Here is a 26,741-nt window from a genome sequence, read left to right on the forward strand (position 1 = left end):
CTTTTCAACAATGGTGTCCTCCTTGGTCGTCTCCTATGAAGTTTACTTTGGCTCATACAACGATGGATGGTGTGATCTGACACTGATGTTCCTTGAGCTTGAAATTCACCTTTATTCTGTTTTGAAGTTTTTCTGGGCTCTTTTGTTACCAAATGTATTATCCGTCTCTTTGATTTGTCTTCAATTTTCCTCTTGCGGTCATGTCCAGAGTGATTGGCTACAGCCCCATGGAGTTTAAATTTCTGAATAATATGTGCAACTGTAGTCACAGGAACATCAAGCTGCTTGGAGATGATCTTAAACTTTTACCTTTCACATGTTGGTCTATAATTTTCTTTCTAATCTCCTGAGAAAACTCTTTCATTCACTTCCATGTTGAATGTGAAGGCACCAAACAGCACAGTGAATATCTGGAGCCCTCTATACAGGTCCACTCACTGATTTCAAGATTGTAGACACCTATGATGTTAATTAGTAGACACACCTTGATTTAACATGTCTATTTTGTCACATTATTTTCAGGGGTACCATCATTTCTGTCCAGGGTTTTATTTTTTTTAAGTTCTGCAGAAGCATGGTTGAAAAGCAATGTCTGACTTTCATTTTTGAAAATGAACAGAATTTTTATTTATTATTACTTTTGTCAGATTCAAGTTATTTCTGTGACCATTGTGGGTTTTTCTCTCATTACATGAGGGGTACCAACAATTTTGACCACGTGTGTATGTCAAAGGAAATACAAAGTTTAGACTCTTTAAAGATGAAGAATAAAATAACAAAAAAAGCTAAATCTGATTTTTTTTGCTTTTTTATTTTAATGGTTGTAGGTAGTGATGAGCGAATAGTGAAATATTCAGATTCGGGAAAATTTGCACAAATAATTTCTAATGTCTGTGTATTTGTACCGAATAACGTATACAATGTAAGTCAAAGCTGAATATTTTTCTGCTGGACCCAACAAACAGGTCTGGGGGCATAGGAAAAAAGCTGAAATGAATGGGATTGAAAGATATAGATGAAAAGCTGGCAATTCATCTGCTGCATACAGTCAAATCACAGAGTGACAGGTTAGAATAGAATAGACAGAACAGATATATACACATTGAATAGATGGATATATAGATGTCAGTGACACACACATTTTATATACATGTATACTGTATATTACATCTATCTATCTAAGAGAGGCAGGTAATTCAGAAGCCACATTCTGTAAAATCACAGCAGGAGTGGACAGGATATAATAGATGGATTACACAGTATATACACAAAGATATATACATATTCAGATGTCAATGACATATACAATTAATACAATGTGTGAAGCTTACAGTACATGTATTTAATTATTAAAAAATATTTTTCAGAAAAAAAATGGTGTGGCTTCTCGTGTAATTTTCTTAACCAGCAGAGGGAAATCTGACAGCTGGGGGAAAATAGCCTAGGAAGGGGTTAATACCCAAGTAGCTTCCCAGGCTATTAAAGACGGTGCCCTTTACTGTGATTCGCAAGCATATAAAGTGCCAAACATGCTGGGAGGGTCACTCGGATATACCAAGGTGAATAGCAAATTATTCACCGAGTAATGAATAGCCTGAATAGCGTACTATTCCTTCAAGTAATGAATAGTGCCGAATCTATTCGCTCATCACTACAGTAGTTGTAGGCTCTCTGAATTTTTGTTAACACCCCATGAATAGTACAAAATACTTAAAGTGATTTATTGGTTCCTACATACTAAGGCTGGTTTCACACTTGCGTTCTTTTGCGCTGCATTTTTGCGCTTACATGCGCATGCGTTTTTTTTTCTATACTTAACATGGGTGCGCATAGTCATGCATTTGTATGCGTTTGTATGTGCATGTGTTTTTTGTAGTGTGCGCCCTGGCGCACTAAATGCATCCTGTTGCATTTTTTGTGTGTCCGACCTGTCTCAAAAAAAGCATGCACACGCAATGCATACAAAATTCACCCAGACACATATTATAGTCTATGGGAACGCTGGCGTGCGCATAGTCATGCGCACGTCAACGCAATAAAACAAATGCGTTTTTTGTAAAAACCATGCGCAAAAAAACAAGAAAACACATAAAAACGCATGATGCGTCTTTTATGCGCGTTTGCACTGCGCACGCAGCGCAAAAAAACTCAAGTGTGAAAGTAGCCTAAAAAAGTTAAGTTAATCACCAAATCAGATCGTTATTTTATAGAAAATTATTAGTTTTATTGCTTTGCTTTAGTAGATGTTTTGCAGAGATTACTTAACCCACATCTATGATTAATTTATTTCTTTGAATCAAGATGATGGTTTTTAATCTTCGCAATGTAGATTATTCTTATTAATTTGTATTAAAAATGTTCTTTGCAGAGCTATAAAAATAAATTATAGATAGTATAAACGTCTTATATAATGAAATTAAATTAAATATGTGGAATTTAAGTGAGTGATACTGTTAGATCAATACAGTATTTTTACCACAACAGCTAAAGATACAGGGGCTGGTGAGCCCATACATATCTTGCAGTACCCAAAGACTCACATATTTATAGACATGGAATAGCAAAAAGAGAAAATGAAACACAAATTTTACTTCACATATCTAAAAACTACCATAGTAGTATTAAAATGAGAACACCTCCGTATCACATGAATATAGATTTAAATGAATATAGCACCATAGTGGTAGACAATAGAGAAGAGCGAAATTGTTCGGAAAATGTTCGCCAATCTCAAATTTGGCACAAACGTTGCATATTCGGATTAATGTTCGCATTCCGAAGCTTTTTTCCTAAAAGTCAGCAAAAGTCTTGACAAAGTTCATTAAATGATAATAAGTTCACTAACTACTCTTTCAGACATCAGTGTTTCTCATAGCAGCACAGGCCCCAAAATGTCCTGCATGCGTTCACACTGATGACACATGGATGACATCCCTGTGTCATCAGTGTGACAAGTACCAGTGCATGTTCATGCTGTTCCCCAGTGTTGGGTGCTGAAGTGAACAATAATGAAGCCTAGGTGCACTACTGATGAGGGTTGGTCTATTTATAAGCGGGTGCAATGCCAGTGGCAGGCAAAATGGACAGCACAAGAAAAAGTACCACTGTAGGGAATGCACACCACAATACTAAGTAAAAAGGCAAAACTTTCTTAACAATAACAGTTTAAAACATACCTAAAACCAAAGCAAATTTCCCCCCATGCGTGATCTAATAAAATCACAGGCAATAAATGCAATGCAATAAACAGATGGTCCCTGGACCCTGGATTGTAACACGTAATTATCAAAAAATGGAGAAATAATAAATCCTGAGTATGAATGACAAGTTATGAAAGTATACAATCACAATCTAACTGAAACTGTCCCCAAAAGTGCTCTGCAACAAAACGGTTGGTTCCAAAACAGTGATGAAGAAAGTTCCCCTAGTCTGACAGGAGGCTCCTGAGAACAATTCCAACAATTTTATTTATATTCAATAAGAACCCAAATAAAAAAAACAAAAAACGAAAAGCTCCAGACCTAGATAGAAAACGGAACATGATCAAAATGAATGCCCGGAAACTGACGAGCCCTAATGCATGAATAATACTAGGCATCAAGGGGGAGGAAAAAGCTCTGATACAGGTAACTGAATACTTTTTTTCCAATGGGTAAGGCCAAAATGGTCCAATACAAATCCAATAACCTTGCTTAGTATTGCTGTTTACATATGAACAAGATTCCATCCAGAAGAAAGAGGGGGGAGAATACAGCACCCTGTAAAAGTATCGCACAAGAGAACACGATTAGATCATCACTAGATTCTTCGGATCGAAATGTGAAAGCTTCTCCAGAAGAATATCAGCCCAGGAATCCTGTGAAAAGCAAATCCTCGTTGATTCCAGTGGGAACTGTGGAACGAAGCACAAAAATCCATTGTGATTCTGTCTGCAAAAGTTTCTTCTGCAGTGAACCACCCTGGCCAGAGCTGAGGATGTGTTCCAAGCCCACAACCCTAGTGTTAGCACATTTACCTGAATGGTGGGTCAAAAAATGGGATGCCACTGAAGTAAATGTCTTGCCTTTGTGATAGTCTGCTGCTGCAGTGTTGATGGTGGGCAGATGTTTCTGAATTTGGCGGCGCAGTTCTTGCGAGGTTTGGCCAACATACACCTGTTGACATGGACAAATTAAAGCATAGATTACATTGCTCATCTTGCAGTTGATCTAGGACTTTATCCGATGCTGTGTCCCATCCAATGGGTTTCTGAAAGTATCCCATGTGGAATGCATATATTGGCAGATGTTGCACTCACCGCAAGCAAGAGATCCCTTGAGGGTAATCCCACAGTTGATTCTACTAATAGGTCTTCTGTAGTGGCTTTTTGTCAAAATATCCCTAAGATTAGGTGCCCGCCGGGCCGTGACCAGGGGCTGATCACTAACCACCTGGGAGGTCTGCAAGTCAGTTGTTAATATTGGCCAATGTTTGTGAAAAATAGCCCTCACTTGTGACCAATGCGTGTTGTAGCCAGTGATGAAACGAGGTTTGTTGTCACAAATCTTCTTAGTGGATGTAAGGAGGGATGCCTGTGTCTGTGATTTGGCCCTCTGGAAAGCCCGTGAGATGCATCTTTTTTGGATAACTCCTGTGAATGAACCTCTCCGTAAGGTCCCTAGCCTCATGACGAATGTCCTCGCTTCTGGTGCAATTTCTACGAATCCTGAGAAATTGCCCCACAGGCACACCATTCTTAGTATGTGATGGGTGGAAGCTCTGATACTATAACAAGCTATTCGTGGCCGTAGGTTTGCGGAACAATCTGGTGATAAGAGAACCTTCATTAATAATGAACTGCAGATCTAAAAAATTTACCGAGGTTGAGGAAATCGTGTGGGTCAAAAATATGTTGAATTGATTGTCGTTCAAAGAATCCAAAAACAACAAGCAATCCTCCTTAGAACCAGACCAAATGAAAAAGACGTCATCGTTGAAGCGTAGCCAGTGACGTACCTTGTCCTTGTACCAACCAGAAGAGTAAACGACAGTATGCTCCCACCAACCTAAAAAAAGGTTAGCGAAAGCTGGGGCACAGCGCTCCCCCATGGCCACACCTGAAATCTGCAAGAAAAACATCCTGTTAAAAAGAAAGAAAATAATTGTGCTTCAAAACAAAATCAAGCAAATCAATAGCAAAGGAATCATGCATCCTGTCTGAATTGTGCAACTGATCAAAGAAAAACAGAATGGCCCTCACACCATCTTCATGACTAATGTTAGAATACAATGATTCACCATCAACAGTGATCAAAAGATCATCTGGTAATATAGTGATGTCATGGAGGGTATCAATAAAGTGTGATGAATCTCTAATATAGGATGTTAACTTTTGGACCATGGGTTGCAGAAAAAAATCAATGTAAATGCATGCCTTCTCACAAAGGCACTCTATGCTGGCTACAATCGGGCATCCTGGTGGTTTGGTGATGTCTTTATGTACTTTTGGAAGCATATAAAAAGTGGATATTGTAGAATGTTCTGTCCAGATGAAGTCACACTCCTTGGAGTTGATAATGCCCAATTCAAGGGCCCTGTCAATCAGTTCAAAAAGAAACTTTTGCAGACTGAATCACGATGGATTTTTGTGCTTCGTTCCACAGTTCCCACTGGAATCAACGAGGATTTGCTTTTCAAGGGATTCCTGGGCTGATATTCTTCTGGAGAAGCTTTCACATTTTGATCTGAAGTTTCTAGTCATGATCTAATCATGTTCTCTTGTGCGATACTTTTACAGGGTCCTGTATTCTCCCCCCCCCTCTTTCTTCTGGATGGACTCTTGTTCATATGTAAACAGCAATACTAAGCAAGGTTATTGGATTTGTATTGGACCATTTTGGCCTTACCCATTGGACAAAAAGTATTCAGTTACCTGTATCAGAGCTTTTTCCTCCCCCTTGATGCTTAGTATTATTCATGCATTAGGGCTCGTCAGTTTCCTGGCATTCATTTTGATCATGTTCCATTTTCTATTTAGGTCTGGAGCTTTTCATTTTTTTTTTTATTAGGGTTCTTATTGAATATAAGTAAAATTGTTGGAATTGTTCTCAGGAGCCTCCTGTGGGGCTAGGGGAACTTTCTGGATCACTGTTTTGGAAACCAACTGTTTTAGGCTTTCTTTATTTACTTGTTCCATGTGCCTTATTGGTTTGTGATTCTTCATATATACGTGGCTTCTGTGATCATTCAGTTTCACCTTTTCTAGGGTTCTTCCCACTTTGTACATGCACATTATTAATGTGTGACCATCAATAAATGCAGTCCTTCCATCTGCTCCAGTGTTATGATTTTCTCAATTCATCATTTTGCACATTTTTTCATTTTTGTTTATTTTTACATACAGTATATTTTTTTCATTTTTTATTATTCAGTTTTTCCTTGTTTTTATTTATTTTTCTCTATTCTGACCAATACATTAATATACATTGCAATGTTTTTTTTTCATTGTTTACCATTTTTCTCATTGGCAGTTATTTTCTTTTCTGTTGCATACATGCTTTATACCACAGTTTTCTCTGTTGCAACCACTTATCCTAGCTCTCATTTCTCCCCTCTTCAAGTCATTTGCCCATTGCTGTGTTCCAGCAACTAGCTGGTTAAATTCCGTTCCCCTGCTCCGGAGCTATGCACCTGCTGATCACCTCCCCCCTCATGGTCACTGTGTGAGTTCATTCAACTCACACAGGCGCACTGGGCCAGTATGGGCAGAGACGTCTGCCCTTACAACATCTATGGCCTCATCAGCTGATTTCAGTTTCCTTCCCTGTCCTGTGTGACACACCAGCATACGCTGAGTGACCACTAATTCATCAGGTATTTAGCACTTGCATTAACACTTCACTTCCCCTGACGAAGACGTGCTGTTCACGTCGATACGCGTGGGGCCTTGCTCTCCCTTCCCCCTGGCTCCTTGATCCTCTGCCCAGCTGCACTCATGTGCCCAGGATGATTTTATTGCCTGCTGTTCCTCCACACCTCCAGCTCCTATAGTGCTTGGTAAATTGCAGTGCTCATTTTTGGCATTGCTTTATGGCTGTTCTGTTTTAATCTCCAGGTATGATCCTGTTCTTTCTACCATTGAGTTATTTTGGTTCTTCTCAAGTGACAGCACTGTCTGCTTAACTTCAGCATTAACTCATTCATGCTCAGCCATGGGAGCTGCTTGAGTATCGCCACTATTTAAGTGGCACTCATATTTGGAGGGACCTCATTGTGTTTGCATTTTTGCTGCAGGGCACTTTTGGGGACAGTTTCAGTTAGATTGTGATTGTATACTTTCATAACTTGTCATTCATACTCAGGATTTATTATTTCTCCATTTTTTGATAATTACATGTTACAATCCAGGGGCCATCTGTCTATTGTATTGCATTTATTGCCTGTGATTATTATATCACGCATGGGGGGAACTTTGCTTTGGTTTTAAGTATGCTTTAAACTGTTATTGTTAATAAAGTTTTGCCTTTTCACTTAGTATTATGGTGTGCATTCCCTACAGTGGTACTTTTTCTTGGGGTGCTGAAGTGAAGACAGATTTCATCACTGTACCCTGCTGACTCATATCTGTTAACAGCAAGAGCAGGCAGTGGCTGATGGGAGTATTCATCAGTCGCCGCCTATGCTATCAATAAATACATTTTTTTAAAATGTTGTGGGGTTCCCCCATATTTTTGATGACCAGCCAGGCAAATCTGAATGCTGCGGGCTGCAACCCTCCGCTGTCAGCTTCATCAACGCTGGTTATCAAGAATAGAGATGTCTCCACATCATATTTTTTAATTATTCATATAAATAATTTAAAAAACATCATGGGTTCAACCCATTTTTGACAACCAGCCAAGTTAAAGCAGACAGCTGGTGGCTGATATTCTCAGGCCAGTAAGGGGCCTTGGATATAGACCTCCCAGCCTAAAAATAGCAGCCTGCAGGCACCCAAGAAAAAACTCATCTATTAGATGTGCCAATTCTGCCGCTTTGCCTGGCTCGTCCCACTTGCCTGTGGCAGTGGCAAGTGGGGTTCATGTTTGTGGGGTTATTGACACCTTTGTATTGTACAGTGAATTCAAGCCCATGGTTTAGTAATGGAGTGGTGTCTACAAGATAACCTCTCCATTACTAATCCTATAGTAATATTGTAGATAAACACACAGGCAGAATAAATTCCTTTAATTGAAAGAAACTCAGACTCCTTTAATGAATCTAAATTAAATCATACTTGCATCATCTCCCAGTTCACAGAAGCCATGGTCTCCTGTAACAGATTTAAAATAACAGAACACAATATTTCTTAATGGTCCACCAAGAACTTTTCCCATGGTGCTTGCACTGACATCAGTGAGTTGAATGGAGTTTATTGGTTGTGAACTTCTAGGACCTTTCTAATGGTTCCGCAAGCATGCGAACTTTCTCACACTTGAAGTGACATCAGTCAGGTCATAGAAGTTGATAGCGAATACTGAGCAGCAGTAGCACGTGCTGCTCAGTGTCTGCTGGATGACAGGCTGTATAGTCACATCATGCAACAATGCACCCTGCTATCTACATGTAGTAGAGCTAGACTCATCATGGGACATGAAAACCTCAAAAAAGAGGAAAAAATCCTCCAAAAAATTCAAATATAAACCAGACAGGCCTAAATGCATCTGCACTAATACAGGGTGCAGCGGACCCAAGTAAAACGGCAGCTGTACATGTGCATAAATACCAAATGAAACAGCCAGCCTACAATCAGGGATTGGCCGTGTGGTACACCAGTGCAGAAGAAATAATCCGCATGTGGCAGTGTTCACACAGGGAATGCAGGGCTTCTGGTTCACAACCTCTTAGTAACACCATATAGGGGGGTTGCCCAGTGCCAACTAGAATGCATCCCATGTGAACAGAGGCCACAAGTTTGCAGAACCATTTGGGCCCAACTGCACCCTGAAAGAAATATAAAAAGTGCACAAAAAACATATCAATAAATGTAAGGTTTATTGGTTGCAAACTTTTAGGACCTTTCTGATGGCACCACAAGCATGAGAACTTTCTCACGCTTGCAGTGACATCAGTCAGGTCATAGGAGTTGACAGCGAGATACTGAGCAGCAGTAGCACACGCTGCTCAGTGTCTGCTGGATGACAGGCTGTATAGTCACATCATGCAACAATGCAGCCTGCTATCTACTGTACATGTAGTAGAGCTAGACTCATCATGGGACATATGGATTATTATCTTCTCGGCAGACAGGTGATGAATATTGTTTATAATTTTAGTTCTGTTACAGAAGACATTAGCTTCTGTGGACTGGACGATGACATGAGTTTGGTTTAATTTAGATTAATTAAAGGAGTCTTTCATTCTTACAATTAAACAACTTCCTGGGTGGGTATTTTTTTTATACAATATGACCATGGGATGAGTAATGGGGGTATCTTAGAGATGCCTCTCCTTTACTAACCTCTGGGCCTGATGTCACCTGACAATACAAAGGTGACATCAACCCCCAACAATCAGCAAGAACAGTAAGGTCACCTGAGTTCATAGCAGCTGCTAGCTTGCCAGTGTCAGTGCTGGACTGATGAATGGCAATCAGCACTCCTGCATTCAACAGTCTGGCACTAGAGCTATCATGAGTCCCGGTGGCTTGAACTCAGGAAATGTTTCAGGTTACCAGACTTCATAGCCAGCAGGTCTCCTGGCATCTGCGAGGCCCAGTAACCTCATGAGAAACTTTGAGGGACATTTTAAGGTTACTTAGGCTCCTTGCTGCTTGAACACCTGAAGGCTGTAAACCTGAAGGGTGTGTATTTTTACTGTACTTGTTAGTAAAGAATAAATATTAAAAAAATGGAGTGGAATCATAATTTTCATAAACAGCTGAGAAAGCAGTCGGCTGGGGTCTGATGTTAATATTCTGGGAAAGAGACAATATTCATAAAGGTTCCCAAGCTATTAATATCAGCTCACAGCTGTAAACTTAGCCTTTCCTGGTTATTAAAATGGGGACCCCCCCAAAAAATGATGTGGGGCTAGCCTGTATTTTTAATAAGCAGCCAGGCAAAACTGACAACTGCGGGTTGCAACCTCAGCTGTCAGCTTCACCAAGGCTGATTATCAAGAACAGAGAGGTCCTCTCACCTAATTATTTGTTTTCATTGGCAATAATGTCATCCATTCTGGGTTCCTTCCAGGTATAATGTCCAACAATACAGTCATCCAACATGGGCCTTTTCTTTTTATAATGTCCCTCATCCTGGGTGCCTTTCAATAATAATGTCCCCCATCCTTGTATAAGGTATCTATCCTGGGTCCCTTCCCTGCATAATGTCTCCCTTTCCTGGTATGGTATAATAGCCTCCATCCTAAGTCCCTTCATGGTATAATGTTTCCCTTTCCTGGTATAATGTCCGACATACTGGGCATCTTCCTGGTATAATAGCCACTATTCGTGGCCCCTTCTAGTAATTTATGTCCTCCATCTTTATATAAGGCCCCCCAACCTGGGCCTCTGTGGTGTGATCCTTCTCCAACAGATAAAAAAAGAAAGGAATGATTCTACTCACCTTCTCCCTCTCCCACAAAATGTGACATCTTCTTCTATAGACGGCACAGAAGCCAGCAAACTTGAGACAGCTCACTGATTTTACGCATCATGAGAACATTCTTGTGTGGCACCTTGTTAATGGGACACTTTTTTTGTAGGCCATCAGTTGAACCAGCTGATTTTTTTACTAAGTGGCAGGATTGCTTTCCAATTACTGATAGATTTAAGCTGGTGTCAGGACTCTCCATGGGTTTTTGCACCTCTTTTTCTTCATGTGTTCAATACTTTTTCACTGTCATTTCTCATTATTAAACATAACTTTATTTATGGAAATCTATGGTTTGATTTCTTTACCAGTGTAGGTTGGATGAGTTGTTACTTACATCTGGTAAGAATTTCATGTCAATACCACCCTTAGAAATATATTTATTTGGAAAATTTGTAATGAGTTCAACACTTATTTTTCCTTCCATAGCTACTAGCGCCGATGGCCCCACTCCTGTATCCTGTACGGACCCGGATGCGGTCACACTCTTTGTATCCGTGATCATTACTCTCCTACCCAGCACAATTTCCCATACCACCGAAGCATCAGAGAGTAGGCCAATATAATTTTGCCAAGCCGCACAGGATTGCCCATAATACTCTGCAGCTATGACATCTTATGAATTATCATACCTTGTACAATGGTGGTCAGCACCTGAGTACCAATTCAGCTGCTCCCACTGGAAAATAGTTGGTGCTGCAGTCATTTTCAAGCTCCAGGATCACTGGGTCTTTTTTCTTTCTAATGTAAAGTGTAAGATCTTGTGGTTAGTGGAATATGTTCTCTCTCTTTGTCCCATGTGTACTTTCTGAGCAATTACAAGCTTTCCATAATTTAGATTTGTGCAAATTTATTCAGCAAAAATAGAATTTTGTGGGAAAGTCCGGCAAAGTCAGTGAATTTGAAGTTCAAAAGATCTGTTCATCTCTATTACTGATAGATATTTCCAAAGGAGAGTGTATGACACTTAAATGTAATACTACTAAATAATAATTTACTAAGATAATTATAGTTTCTCAAGCCCTTTAGACAATCTCAACTGCCAAAATAATGGTCATGCTTGATTTGTAGTACTTTGTTCCACTTTAGTTGGGTTTAATTACCTTTTTTATAATAGAGTTTTGTTGAACAGGCCAACATTAGTGCTGATCATGAACATAAAGTAGACAGATGTGGTCTCACATGTTCATTTTGAATATATCCTTTATGTTCTTTGAATACAAAATAAAATATATTTTTTGATATAATCATATCTTACTCATGCAAATAATATTATTATGTTCCTTTAAAACCCTTATTCTAGGGATTTGAGTGAAAATTACTGTCGAAATCCAGATGGATCAGAATATCCGTGGTGTTTCACAACAGATCCTAATGTTCGTATAGGTCACTGTTCGCAAATCCCAAAATGTGAAGCTTCTAATCATCAAGGTAATTCAATGCTGTTATATTATGATTCTGTGCATGTTATTTAAAATGGAAACGTTTTATTATTTCACTTAGGCTGGAGTCACACTGCTGTATTTCTTGTGCGATAATCGCATCGCACTGCATGGACTGGCCAACACCTCTCCTGACCTGAGCATGACAGCGTGATGGATTACTATGCAGCTGTCAAGCTCAGGTCAGGAGAGGTGCCGGCCAGGGCAAGTTTTAGGCTGGGGTCACACTAACCGACGCAAAATACGGTCCGTATTTTACATGCGTAATGCGAGAAATGTCCCCTAAATAGTGCTCCGTATGTCATCTGTAATCATGGTGTGGTCGCGTATTTTGCGCATGTAAGTATCCGTATGTAATCCGTATGGCATCCGTATGCTGAGATTTTCTCGCCGGCTTGCAAAATGGACATATAATGGAGCCCTATGACAGGTTTTCTAACACAAACAAAATAATAGATATAGACACATAGAATGCATATATATATTTCCTAGAGTTCTTCATAGCAGAATAGCCGCTAATTCAATTGCCGGCTTCTGTCAAATCATTCCCCAGCCCTACATGAAATGACACATGGTTTACATGCAGTAAACCATTTAATTTCATGGTTTTTTATATGTCTTTCATTAGTAATTAGATGAGGGTTGATGTGTAAAATTTGTGAGGTGTAGGTGTTAAATTAAGGGGTTAATTCATTGTAAAAAAAATCCGTGGGCTCCCACGGTAATTTGTCAACCAGAGAGGTAAAGCAGGTGAGTGAGGGCAGATTTTAATAGCCATGAGAGGGACCATTGTTTTTGGCCCCCCGGCTACAAAAATCTCCCCCCCAGACACCCCAGAAATGGAGCATCTATAAGATGTGCCAATTCAGGCACTTATCCTCTCTATTCCCATTGCCCTGTAGTGGTGGCGAATGGGTTAATATAACAAAGGGTTAATGTCACCATTCGATTGTAAGGTGACATTAAGCCAATTAATAATGGAGAGGTGTCAATAAGACACCGGTCCATTATTAACCCTATACTAAGAAAGGGTTAAAAACTACACACAGACATTAATTAAAAAGTCTTTTAATTAAATAAATACATCAAGTTTTTGACAAATTTGTATTACTCTGGTAATCCCAAAAAACACATGACCTGCAAAAAAAATAGCATAAAAAATCACCAATATCCTTACCTCTCTGCTGTTCAGTCATGTCCCACGCTGCAATCCATCAGAAGGGGTTAAATAGTTTACAATGAGGACCGGTTCTAATGCGACCAGCTTCACTGTAAACTGCTTCAGAATTAATTAATTCAGCTCTGCGCAGCCTCAATGGCTGCCTGGAGATGAACTAATTACCATGGGAAAGTTTCTGACTTTTTTTCTCACGGTCATTAGTTCATTATCAGATCAGCCGGGGACTCCCGCTGATGTCACTGAGGCTGTGGGGAGTCCCCTGGCTGACCTAGAGTGAACAAATGATGAGTCAATTGTCCAGAAAGCTGGTGGGGGAGGGGGGAGCGGTGGAGCAGTGTGACATAGGAGGCAGGAGCCGGTGGCTGTAACCATGCCTGCTGCTAAGAGAAATGAATATTCATTTCTCTTTTAGCAGTGCACAATGACAGTCGCCTGCTTCCAGAAGACAGTCCTACTCACCCACCAGGGAGCCCTGCATCTCGGTTGTTCCGGTGTCTTCGCAGCATCTCCAAGGTTCCAGCAGCTCTTCCAGGGTGATCACTTGTCACCACTCATTAAGTTAATGAATATGCACACATCTCCACTTTCATAGGTGTAGAGCACATATTCATTACCTTAATGAGCGGCGCCACGTGATCGCGCCGGAAGAGCTGCTGGAAACCGGAACCAAGGAGATGCTAGTAAGATGCTGAGACCACCGAGATGCTGCGAGGGCATGCTGGTGGGTGAGTAGGATAGGGGATAAGGAGCCATGCATAGTAGGACAGGGACAGAGGGGCCATGCATAGCAGGACAAGGACCGGGGAGCCATGCATACAGTGACAGGGACCAGGAAGCCATGCATACCAGGACAGTAATGGGGGAGCCATGCATACCAGGACAGGCATGGGGGAGCCACGCATACCAGGACAGGGATGAGGGGACAATGCATACCTGGCTTATACTTGAGTCAATAAACTAACCCAGTTTTCTGCGACAAAATTAGGTGCCTCTGCTTATAGTCGGGTCGGCCTATTCTCAAGTATACAGTGATTTGCTGGTGAAAAAAAAAAACAATGTTATTGACTGTTTTGCCATTTTCCGGGACCCATAATGTTTTAATTTTCCAGTTGATGTGAGTATGTAAGGTCTTGTTTTTTGCGGGGCAAAACAACATTTTTATTGATACTATATTGTGGCAGATACGATGTTTTGATCACTTCCTACTGCATTTTTTTGAGGTGTAATGACACCAAAACACAATTTTTGCCATTTTTTTTTCTTAACGGTATTTACATGTCAGATTAGTTAATTTTATATTTGATAGATTGGACTTTTCTGGATGTGGTCATACCACATATGTGTATTTTAAATGTATTTTTATCTTCATTTTCAAATGGCAAAAGTGGTTGGATTTGAACTTTAACCTGCAATCATCTGATCACTTGCACTATGTGCAACCATTCCAGAGTGTTGTTGCATAAAGTAAAAATCACATTCTCCTTTGAAGGCCAGTCACAGGGCTAGCTTTATATGGAGTTTTGTGATGGCAGACATGTGGGTCTTCAGCAGACCCCCCGGCTGCCATAGCATCTGTAGGGAAGGTGACCGGACGGACTGACTGGTCTGATTTCAAAAGGGAAAACAGCTAGGAAAGTGTAGGTGATGTGCAGTACCTTGAACTGACATTAGAGGGCAGGGAGGAGTGTGAGCATAGGACTTGACATCAGCTTAGGGCTAAGAAACCATTGGTCATGGGGGTGGAGTTATAAGGACCCGGGAAAACTAAATTTGACAGGAGGGTTCCAGAAAGTTCCAGTCCCCAGGGGGAGCTCAAGTGATGAGGAGACTGTGACAGTTGTTGCACTGTGAGGAAAACCTTACCAGGGGGACTGAGGAGAAAGGAAGTCAGGGGGGTGGTCCTGACACGAAGTACTGCAGTATAGACGAGGCTTCGGGTGGAGGATACCGTATAAGGAGCGACGTTTGATCAGTAAAATTACTGTTGGTGTACAGGCCTAAGGCAGCCACAGTGACGGAGCTGTCAGAGCGTCACTAAGCGTAAAGGGACGGTGCATAAATATACATCCCTGGTGAAAAGTATGGTATGTTAATGTGTTCTGTAACTGGAGAGCCTCGAAGAGGAACGTGGTGTGATGTGAGGCCGTCAGGTGGACGGCAAGAGAATAAACTTGGACCTGTTGCACCCAAACTTGCCTCTATCATGTGTCTGTACATCACTGCGCAGTATCCAGAGGGACCACCCCCCAGCCCAGCCCACTGACCCTACACATCGATGCCCTGTAATCACGTCATAGGAGCACCAAAGTGTGCGTAGAACAACATACCACTATGTGGGCATAATGTCAATGCCATTATCGGAGATTTACAGCGGCATTTAAAAGGCTACCAGTCAAGGGCAGTGCTATGCTCCACCCACGGCTGTTAGAGGCAGATCCTGACTGTGACATAAAGCCATTATTTGCCAGGTATGGGTAAAGCTCAGTCCATGAGCCCAGTCCATATATTTGCTAATTAGTGCCGTATGTGTATGGCTTATGTAGGTAAGGGAATAAAGTACTTCAAATAAAATATTAACCCCTTTCTGACTATTTGGTGCAGGTTCCAGCGCTGGGCCCACACCTTTTTGGACACATGTCAGCTAATCATGTGCCTGCAGCAGCCATGGTTGGTATCGCTGTTTACTAGATAAATGCCACTGTCAATCTTTTACAGCAGCATTTAACTTGCGCTTACCTGAAGCGAGACCTTTATCCCTGTCACTGATCTGAACATCGCCTGTGTATAGCAGAGGCGATCGAAGTAGTGCAGCTTCTAGTCTCTCATGGAGACTATTGAAAACATGCAAAAAGTAAAAAAAAATGTTTTTAAAAATAAAAAAATATAAAAGTTCAAATCATCCCCCTTTCGCCCCATTCAAAATAAAACAATAAAAAAAATCAAATATACACATATTTGGTATCACCGCATTCAGAATCGCCCAATCAACATAAAAAAATTAACTCGATTACTAAATGGCATAACAAAAAAAATTCAAAACGCCAGAATTGTGTTTTTTTAGTCACCGCTACTTTGCAAAAAAATGCAATAACGGGTGATCCAAAGATCGTATTTACACCAAAATGGTATCTATAAAAACGTCATCTCGGTGCACAAAAAATAAGCCTTCACCCAGTCCCAGATCACAAAAAATGGAAACGCTATAGGTCTCATATTATTGCGACTTTTTTTAAACAAATTTTGGATATTTTTTCGTCACTTAAATAAAAATAACCTAGACATGTTTGGTGTCTGTAAACACGTAATGACCTGGAGAATCATAATGGCAGGTCAGTTTTAGCATTTAGGGAACATGGTAAAAAAAAACTGTGGAATTGCACTTTTTTTTGCAATTTCACCGCATTTGGATTTTTTTTTTCTCATTTTCCAGTACAGTCATATTGATGAAAAAATAAAAAAGTTATGGCTCTGGGAAGAAGGGAAGCAAAAAAGAGGAAATCAAAAACTGAAATACCCTTGGTTGCTTAAGGAACCAAAAATTGTTTATATGCAGCTTGTCAAAAGTTTAGATAAACAACCTTTATGCAATATAAAGCAATTGGTACAATAACAGTGTTCAATTGTAACATATCAGTATGTAGAATAAAAATGGAAAGAAGGTGAAACAAAATAATATTTTTCTCAATGTCAGATCTCAGTAGCTAGACTTAGCTGGAGGCTTGAGTTTGATGAGTGTGAGAGAGGTCACAGTAAATATGACAAGCATGAGATCTGTATGTCTAACTGTCATACATTAGACTATGTGACGTGATTTATTATCTTGAAAGAAATTGAGGGAAGCTGTGATAATTTTTTATCTTTTCAAGTATACACCTCTTCAGCAGAAGGGAGGATTTGAATTGGATAATAATAATTAATTGAATTAATAGAATCATTAATTAGTGGTTGGCTAACTGCAGAATCTCACACTGAACTTTACTTATTTTGTGCAAAGAAATAACCTGAAGGAGGGTGCTATATACAGTGGCATGTAAAAGTTTGGCCACCTCTAGTCAAAATTACTGTTATTGTGAACTGCTAATGAAATTGTCCGACCTCAAAATGCTATTTTTTTTAATCTGATAAGTTCTGTACTCTGAAATACAACACCCCTACAAATTTTGCTTTTTATTTCTGCTTTTCGTTCCTCCGGAATTTCACTTAATTCCCTGCACAAATTTGTTTACCTGCGGCTCTACCAAACTTGACAGTTCCCTATGCTTTAGTATCTAACCTCACAGCCAGAGCAGGAACCACCCACCTCAGTGTTCAACACTGCCCTGTGCACACTCATTGGCTGTCAGTAATCTGACCAGCACTGACCTCTATCATCACTCAAGTATTGGAAATAAAAGAGCAGTGTCCTGTGTCTGTGGAAAGCAGCACAATCACTCCACTCCACACACACATTGGTGATAGAGCTCACATGTCCCCACATCACATCCACAATGGTGATAGAACATCACATGTCTCCATATCACATCCACAATGGTGATAGAGCATCACATGTGCCCACATCACATCCACAGTGGTGATAGAACATCACATGTCTCCATATCACATCCACAATGGTGATAGAGCATCACATGTGCCCACATCACATCCACAGTGGTGATAGAACATCACATGTCTCCATATCACATCCACAGTGGTGATAGAGAATCACATGTGCACACATCACATCCACAGTGGTGATAGAGAATCACATGTGCACACATCACATCCACAGTGGGGATAGAGTGTCACATGTCTCCGCATCACATCCACAATGGTGATAGAGGATCACATGTCCCCACATCACATCCACAGTGGTGATAGAGTGTCACATGTGCCCAAATCACATCCACAGTGGTGATAGAGAATCACATGTGCCCACATCACATCCACAATGGTGATAGAACATCACATGTCTCCATATAACATCCACCATGGTGATAGAGCATCACATGTGCCCACATCACATCCACAATGGTGATAGAGCATCACATGTGCCCACATCACATCCACAGTGGTGATAGAGAATCACATGTGCCCACATCACATCCACAATGGTGATAGAACATCACATGTCTCCATATCACATCCACAATGGTGATAGAGCATCACATGTGCCCACATCACATCCACAGTGGTGATAGAGCATCACATGTGCCCACATCACATCCACAATGGTGATAGTGCATCACATGTGCCCACATCACATCCACAGTGGGGATAAAGTGTCACATGTCTCCGCATCACATCCACAATGGTGATAGAGAATCACATGTCCCCACATCACATCCACAGTGGTGATAGAGTGTCACATGTGCCCAAATCACATCCACAGTGGTGATAGAGAATCACATGTGCCCACATCACATCCACAATGGTGATAGAACATCACATGTCTCCATATAACATCCACCATGGTGATAGAGCATCACATGTGCCCACATCACATCCACAATGGTGATAGAGCATCACATGTGCCCACATCACATCCACAGTGGTGATAGAGAATCACATGTGCCCACATCACATCCACAATGGTGATAGAACATCACATGTCTCCATATCACATCCACAATGGTGATAGAGCATCACATGTGCCCACATCACATCCACAGTGGTGATAGAGCATCACATGTCCCCACATCACATCCACAGTGATGATAGAGTGTCACAAAGCTCAACAAGTCACATCCACAGTGGTGATAGAGCATCACTTGTCCCCACATCACATCCACAGTGATGATAGTGTCACAAAGCTCAACAAGTCACATCCACAGTGGTGACAGAACATCACATGTCCCCCACATCACATCCACAGTGATGATAGTGTCACAAATCTCAAGTCACATCCACAGTGGTGACAGAACATCACATGTCTCCATATCACATCCAGATTAGACTCGCCAATGCAGGAGCCTTTTCCTTCCTGGTTTGTCAAATCAGCAGAGTCATTTCCCTGCTGCCTCACACTATGTGTAGTGTGGAGAGGCTGGAGCAAGAATCAGGAGGGGGAGTGTCTCACAGAAACTAGTGAAGGTTACAACCAGTCTCTGCCAAACAGGAAAATTCTAGTCAGTGAGTGAGCAGTTCCTCCGGAATCAGGAGAGAGCTGCTCACATGACTGTGTGTGATACCTAGAACACCATGCAGAATTCTGACAAGGAGTATATTATATGCTGTCAGCATTCTGCATCATAGGTACACACACAGATTATACAGAAAGCCCAGACAAGCCCTTTCAGTAAGTTAAAGATTAAATGATCTCTAAAAGGGCTAAGGTTACATTTGAAAAATTACAAAAAGAAAAATGAGCCAATACAAATGTTTGGGCACCCTGCATGGTTAATATCTAGTAGCACACAGTTTTGCAAGCATCATAGCTTGAAAATGGGTTTTATAGCCAGCCAAGAGTCTTTCAATCCTAGTTTGAGGAATTTTCATCCATTTCTTCATGGAAAGTTATGTGAGAATCCTGTGTCGTCTTCCATGCACATTTCAGATCAGGAGGCTGTGTGGACCATTGAAAAACCTTCAGCTTGCACTTTTTGAGATAGTTTATTGTTGATTTTGACATGTTTAGGATCATTATCCATTTGTAGAAGCCATCCTCTTTTCAACTTCAGCTTTTTTACAGATGGTGTTATATTTGCATCAAGAATATGTTGAAATTTCATTGAATGCATTCTTCCCTCTACCTGTGAAATGTTCCCCGTGCCATTAGCTGCAACACAACCCCAAAGCATGATTGATCCTCCCTCATGCTTAATGATTGACGAGATGCTCTTTTCCTGAAATTCTGTACCCTGTTATCTCCACGCATACCTGTGATCATGATTTTACCAAAAGACACGTGGGAGACTTCCAAAATGTATGGATGAAGGTGCTGTAGTCAGAAGAGGAGAAAAAATTTTTACAATTTGTCTACCAAGGTAAACGCTATGTCTCGTGCCAAACCAACACAATCACTCCAAAAACGTCATCCCTACAATGAAACATGGTGGTGGCAGCATCAAGCAGTGGTGATGTTTTTCAGCAACAGGGACAGGGATAATGGTCCTAGTCAAGTGGAAGTTGGATGGTGCAACAGGGATATTCTTGTTTTAGTCTTTGTTATTTGAGACTGGGATGGAGGTTCACTTTCCAACAAGACAATGACTCAAAGCATACTGCTAAAGCAACACTCAGGTTGTTTAAGGGGAAATGCATAAATGTTTTGGAGTGGCCTAGTCAAAGCCCAAATCTTAGTCCAATTGAGAATCTGTGGTCAGACTTGAATATTGCTGTTCACCAGAGGAAACCATCTAACTTGAAGGAGCTGGAGCAGTTTTGCCTTGATGAATGGACAAAAATCCCCATGACAAGATGTGGAAAGCTCATAGAGACTTATCCAAAGTGACTTGCAGCTTTAGTTGCCGCAAAAGGAGGCTCTACAAAGTACTGACTTTAGCAGTGTGAATTATTATGCACACTGAAGTTTTCAGTTATTTAGTTGTTTTTGTTTTTTGCTTCACAATGAGAAGAAAACAAATGTTCACAGTTGTAGGCATATTCTTTACATAAAGTGAGATAAACAGTGAACAGTGAAATTTCAGGCTGTGAGAAAACAAAATAAGGTAGCGTTGGGAGGTAGCACAAAAAAATGCCAAGGTAGGTGAATATTTTTGTGATCTACCACATGCAGCAGGAGAATCCTGGAGCCTAACAGAAAGTGATTTGAAATTTTGTATTTTTTTCATAATTTTAAACACTTTTTTATGTTTTACTGTGTTTAATAGTCCCCTTAGGGGACTTGAAACTACAATGGTTTGTTCCCTTGTTCTACAATACGGTATTTATTGCAGTACATCAGTATTGCTATGTGTAGCTAAATCACGACCTTCTATGAATGCCAATTAAACACTGGCTTTCATAGAAGTATCATAATTGCAGGCACAGGGGTCTTCAGCAGACCTCTAGGTCTTATAGAAACCCATCTGCCCTGTGATCACGTCACGGTTGTGCCAGTTGTCTTAGGAAATGACATTCCTCCCTCCCGGTGCATCTTTAATGTCGCTGTCAAAGATTGACAGTAGCATTAAATAGGTTGACAGCCGTGGACAGAGCCCCACTCCATCCGCGACTGTTAGAGGCAGATTATGTAAATGATGCATCAAAGGCAGGGACATGACATATGACATAACTGTATGACATTTGTTATGAAGGGTTTAAATCAATAAGCATTAATAAAGAGTTTGTCTGCCCTATGCAGCTAAAGCAGCCTCTACTCTTCTCAGAAGGCTTTTTACAAGATTATGGAGTGTCTGTGGGAATTTTTCCCCATTTATCTAGAAATTAGTTCTTGCAAAGTTAGATCTAGTGATGAATGACTGGTCTTGGCTCACAATCTCTTTTATGGTTCCTCTTAAAGGAATTCTATAGAGTTGATGACCGGTCTATGAGTGTGACCGCCAAGTTCTTCTACACCAAACTCACCTAATCATGCTTTCATTGACCTTGCATTGCTCTGGGGCACAGTCATGCTGGAACAGAAAAAAGCCTTCCATATCCAATTCCCACAAATTTAGAACACAATTATCCAAAATGTCTTGGTATGCAAAAGAATTAAGAATTCCCTTCACTGGGACTATGCCAACTCCTGAAAATGAATCCTATAGGATAGCCCTGCTCCACCAAATTTTACAGTTAGTAAAACACAGTTGGGTAAGATTCTCCTTGCATTCATCAAACTGAGTTTTGTCAATCAGACTGCAGATAGAGAAAAGTTTGTAGATTGGTAACTCAATAGTATGTGTTTCTAGTACTCTAAGTCCAGTTTTGGTGTGCCTTGCACCACTCCATTCTACACTTGAAATTGTGCTTGGTGATGTAGCTGTTCTGCCACAGAAACCTATGCCAGAATGCTTTCAGGACAAAGTTTTATTCTGAAATTATACCAGAAAAGGTTTGAAAACTCTACAGTTATTAAGTCAACAGAGAGTTTGTGACTTTTATACATTATATACTTCAGCACTTGATTACCTGTTTTGTAAATTTACATGGTCTATCACTTCATGGCTGAGTTGTTGTTCCTAAACTCTTTCTCTTTTTAATAATACTTCTGCCAATTGTTGGTGGAATATTTAAGAGATGATGAATGTCACAAACTGACTTGCTACAAAGGTGAAGTCCTATTACAGTACCATGCTTTAATTAATTGAGCACTTAAGAAGGAGCCATTTTTTTCAAAAATGAATGAAAGACCTACATCACATGGCCTGTTCAAATAGTTGCTACAAACTTAGTAGCACTCCACATTTCAAGGTGAAAAAAGTGGAATTCTTTATTCACCAATATCAAGTGCAGTGTTTTAATTCCTACAAGGAGCATTTCTTAACCTCTTCACTCCACCATGCCTATTTTACCTACATGACCAGGCCCAATTCTGCTCAATGTCAATTTATGTAATTATAGCTCTGCAACGCTTCAATGGGTCCTACAGATTATAAGTATGTCTTCTTGTCACAAATTGTATTTCATAATAGTGGTAAAATTTGTTCAATAAAACTTGCATTTATTTGTGAAAAAAATGAAAATTTGGCAAAAATTTTAAAATCTCACAATCTTCAAACTTAAAATTTTATGCCCTTTAACCAGAGAGTTATGTCACACAAAATAGTTAATAAATAACATTTCCAATATGTCTACTTTACATCAGCACAATTTTTGAAGGCTTTAAATTTGGCAAGTGATTTCTCATTTTTTCAACAAAATTTCCAAAACCATTTCTTTAGGACCACGTCATATTTGAAGTGAGTTTTGGGAGCCTATGTGACAGAAAATACCCAAAAATGACACCACTCTAAAAGTTTCACCTCTCAAAGGCCTCAAAACCGTATTCAAAAATTGTATTAACCCTTCAGGTGCTTCACAGGAATTAATGCAGTGTGGAAGGAAAAAAGAAACATTTTCCTTTTTTCACAAAAAATTTACTTTAGCCCTACATTTTTTTATTTTCAACAGTAATAGGAGAAAATGTGTGAGGGAATACTGCATGGCAGGGCTCAAAACGGAGAGAGCGTCATTTGACTTTTAAATGCAAAATTGGCTGGAATATTTAGCGGACGCCATGTCTGGTTTGGAGGGCCCTGTGCTTAAACAGTGTAAACCTCCAACAAGTGATGCCATTTTGAAAACTAAACCCTCCAAGAATGTATCTAGATGTATGGTGAGTACCTTGAAATTGATAACATAGAGCCATAACAATAAAAAAATATATTTTTTTCCAACAAAAATGTTCTTTTAGCCTTCAATTTTGCATTTTCACAAGGGTAACAGGAGAAAATGCACCATAAATCCTGAGTACACTAGTACTCCATATGTGTGGGAAAACTACTGTTTATATGCATGGCAGTGCTTGGAAGGGAAGAAGCGCCATTTGACTTTTTAAACACAAGATTGGTTGGTATCGTTAGCGAATGCCATGTCGGGTTTGGAGAGTCCCTGATGTGCTTAAACAGTGAAAACCCTCAACAAGAAATGCTATTTTGGAAATTAGATTCTGGAAAGCTCTGTTAGGAGTCAGATTTCTACCTCTCCTTTGCTGAAATCTAGATCCTCACATTCTGCAGTCTCCTGTGCTTTTCCTGCTGCAGAGGAGATTGCAGAGGAGATTGCCATGCGGCAACTCTCTCCAGAGGCTAAGTCCTTTGTTCCTTCATCTGAGCGTGCTCATGGGATGAACTCCCATTGGAGTTCGGGAGTCAGGTGCTCAGGTTCTGTGTCGAATCCCATTGGCTCTTCCCGGAGCCTTGGAGATTTCCAGAAGGTCCCGTTCGCTATAAAAAGCGCGCATGGCTGTTCCGCCATGCGCTAGTATATTCATGCTTGCTGCTGTATGTTTGTTGATGGATGCTTGGACTGGTGAATGACTCATTTGAATCCTCCATTCCTCTGATACTACGTCTGTGTGAGTGTTTGAGTTCTCCCAGTAGCAGCGCTAGCACCAGCGCGCATTTGCTCCATCTATCTCAGCAACTTGGCGTCTGCATTGCGCCAGCGTGATAGTGGCGTTTTGCCAGCGGCGCAATTATCGCCGCACTGCGAGTGCAGTCCTGACGGGCGTTTGCAGTTGCGACGCCATGCATACTTCTTTCTATGGTAGGTCTAGACGGAGTAGTCCTGCTGTCTAAGGCTTCTCCTGTGACCATAAACACCGTATGTGCATCGCTGAGAGTCTGTGACCTTAAACAGACTTAGCGTTATTGTGTTTGGTTTTTGCTTGCAGCCTCTGTGATTGTAACAGAGCTTGCTTAGTACAATTGGGTGCAGTTTAACCCTTGCACACTGCTGCCAGATTGCTCTGCCTTCACTTAGCTGCGGTTTTTCCAGTTTCCGCACGGTGGACCCCAAGTGGCGAAGGCACTTTAATTATATTTTTATTTAGTGCCTTCCGCCACTCCTAACAAGCTCCTAATGTGCCCTAACAGTGGCAACCCACCACAAGTGACCCCATTTTGGAAACTAGATCCCTCAAGGAATGTATCTAGATGTGTAGTGAGCACCTTGAACCCCCAGATGCTTCACAAACAGTTTTATCACTGAGATGTGAAGATAAAATCACATTTAACCCACAAAAGTGTTCATTCAGCCCCATTTTTTATTTCACATGAGTAATAGGAGAAATTGCACCATACAATTTTTTGTGCAATTTCTTCTGAGTACACCGATACCGATATGTGGGGGAAAACTGCTATTTGGGTGCACAGCAGGGCTCAGAAGGTAAGGAGTGGAATTTTACTTTTTAAATGCAAAATTGGCTGGAATCATTAGCAGATGTCATGTCAGGTTTAGAGAGCCCCTGATGGGCTTAAACAGTGGAAATCCCCCACAAGTGATGCCATTTTGGAAACTAGATGCCTCAAGGAATATATCTAGAATATATCTAGATGTGTGGTGAGTATATTGAACCCCCAGGTGCTTCACAGAAGTTTATAACAAAGAGCCATGAAATTAAAAAATCACATTTTTTTTACAAAAATGTTTTATTAATTCCAAATTTTGCTTTTTCACAAGGGTAACAGGAGAAAATGCACCATGCAATTTGTTGTGCAGTTTCACTCGAGTACCACGATATCCAATATGTGGGAGAAAACTAATGTTTGGATGCATGGCAGGGCTTGGAAGGGAAGGAGTGCCATTTGACTTTTTGAATGCAAAATGTGCTGGAATCATTAGTGGAGGCCATGTAGCGTTTGTAAAGCCAATGATGTGCCTAAAGAGTAGAAACCCCCCTGAAGCGACCCCATTTTTGAAACTAGACCCCTCAAGTAATGTGTCTAGATGTGTTGTGAGCACCTTGAACCCCAAGAGCTTCACAGAAAATTATAATGCTGAGCTGTGAAAATAAAAAACCTAATTTTTTGAACAAAAATGTTAATCTAGCTGCAATTTTCTAATTTTTACAAGGGTAACAGAAGAAATTGCACATTAAATGTGTTGTGAAATTTCTCCTGAGTGGGCAGACACCCCATATGTGGAGAAAAACCTACTAGTTGGGTGCACAGCAGGGTTTGGAAGGAAAGGAGCGCTTTTTTACTTTTTGAACTCAAAATTGTATTGAATCATTAGTGGAAGCCATGTCGTTTTTAGAGAGCCCCTGATGGGACTAAACAGTGGAAACCCTCTCAAGTGATGCCTTTTCAAACACTTGAGTCTTCAGGGATTTTACCTAGACATGTGGTTAGCACTTTGATCCTCCATGTGTTTCACAGAAATTTATAACGTTGAACTGGAAAAATAAAAAAAAATTCCTGCAAAAATGTTGGTTTTGCCCCAAATTTTTCATTTTCACTAGGGAAACAGGTGCAAAATGTACCATACAATTTGTTTTGCAATTTCTCCTTAGTACACCGATACCCCATATGTGGTTGAAATCTAGTTTTGAGGCACAGTGCAAAGCCCAGAAGGGGAAAAGCAGTATATTTGAGTTCATATTTTGCTGAAATGGTTTGAGAGTGCAATGTCACATTGGCAGAGCCTCTGAAGTGCCAGAACAGAAGAAACCTCCCGCATGTGACATCATTTTACAAACTACACCTCTCAATGAATTCATCTAGGGGTGCAGTGAGTATGTTGACACCACATGTGTATCACAGAAAAGCATTCCATTGGGTGGAGAAGAATGTTATTTTGACTACAATTTTAATTTTTATAAGGGCTAATTGGAAAAAATAGACATCTCAGTTTGTTGCACAATTTCTCCCGAATACACCTATATTCTACATATAATCGGAAGCTACTTTTCAGGCAGAAACACCATGTATGCAAATTGAGATTCTGACTTGGCTTTTATTCCACGTCATATTGCAAGGCTCATTAAAGGGTTGACATTGACTTTTCGGATTGCTACTTCCAATAGGTGACACTAGAGTTCTAGTCTTCTTCCTCTCTGAAGATGCAATTTGCATATTTAATTTCCTAGAGGAGCATGCATGGCAT

At 40.4% G+C, this 26,741-nt stretch overlaps 1 protein-coding gene across 1 annotated transcript in view; it reads left to right on the top strand.

The window, feature by feature from the left end:
* HGF (hepatocyte growth factor) overlaps positions 1–26,741 on the top strand; it is a 270,967-nt gene that overhangs the window by 198,490 nt on the left and 45,736 nt on the right. Inside the window, exon 10 of the mRNA XM_073551251.1 lies at positions 11,914–12,041. Coding sequence (XP_073407352.1) covers positions 11,914–12,041 — 128 coding nt within the window. The remainder of the gene's footprint in view (positions 1–11,913; positions 12,042–26,741) is intronic.

Source organism: Dendrobates tinctorius, unplaced genomic scaffold, assembly GCF_039654945.1.
Source record: "Dendrobates tinctorius isolate UK_male_01 unplaced genomic scaffold, ASM3965494v1 ptg000174l, whole genome shotgun sequence".
NCBI lineage: Eukaryota > Metazoa > Chordata > Amphibia > Anura > Dendrobatidae > Dendrobates > Dendrobates tinctorius.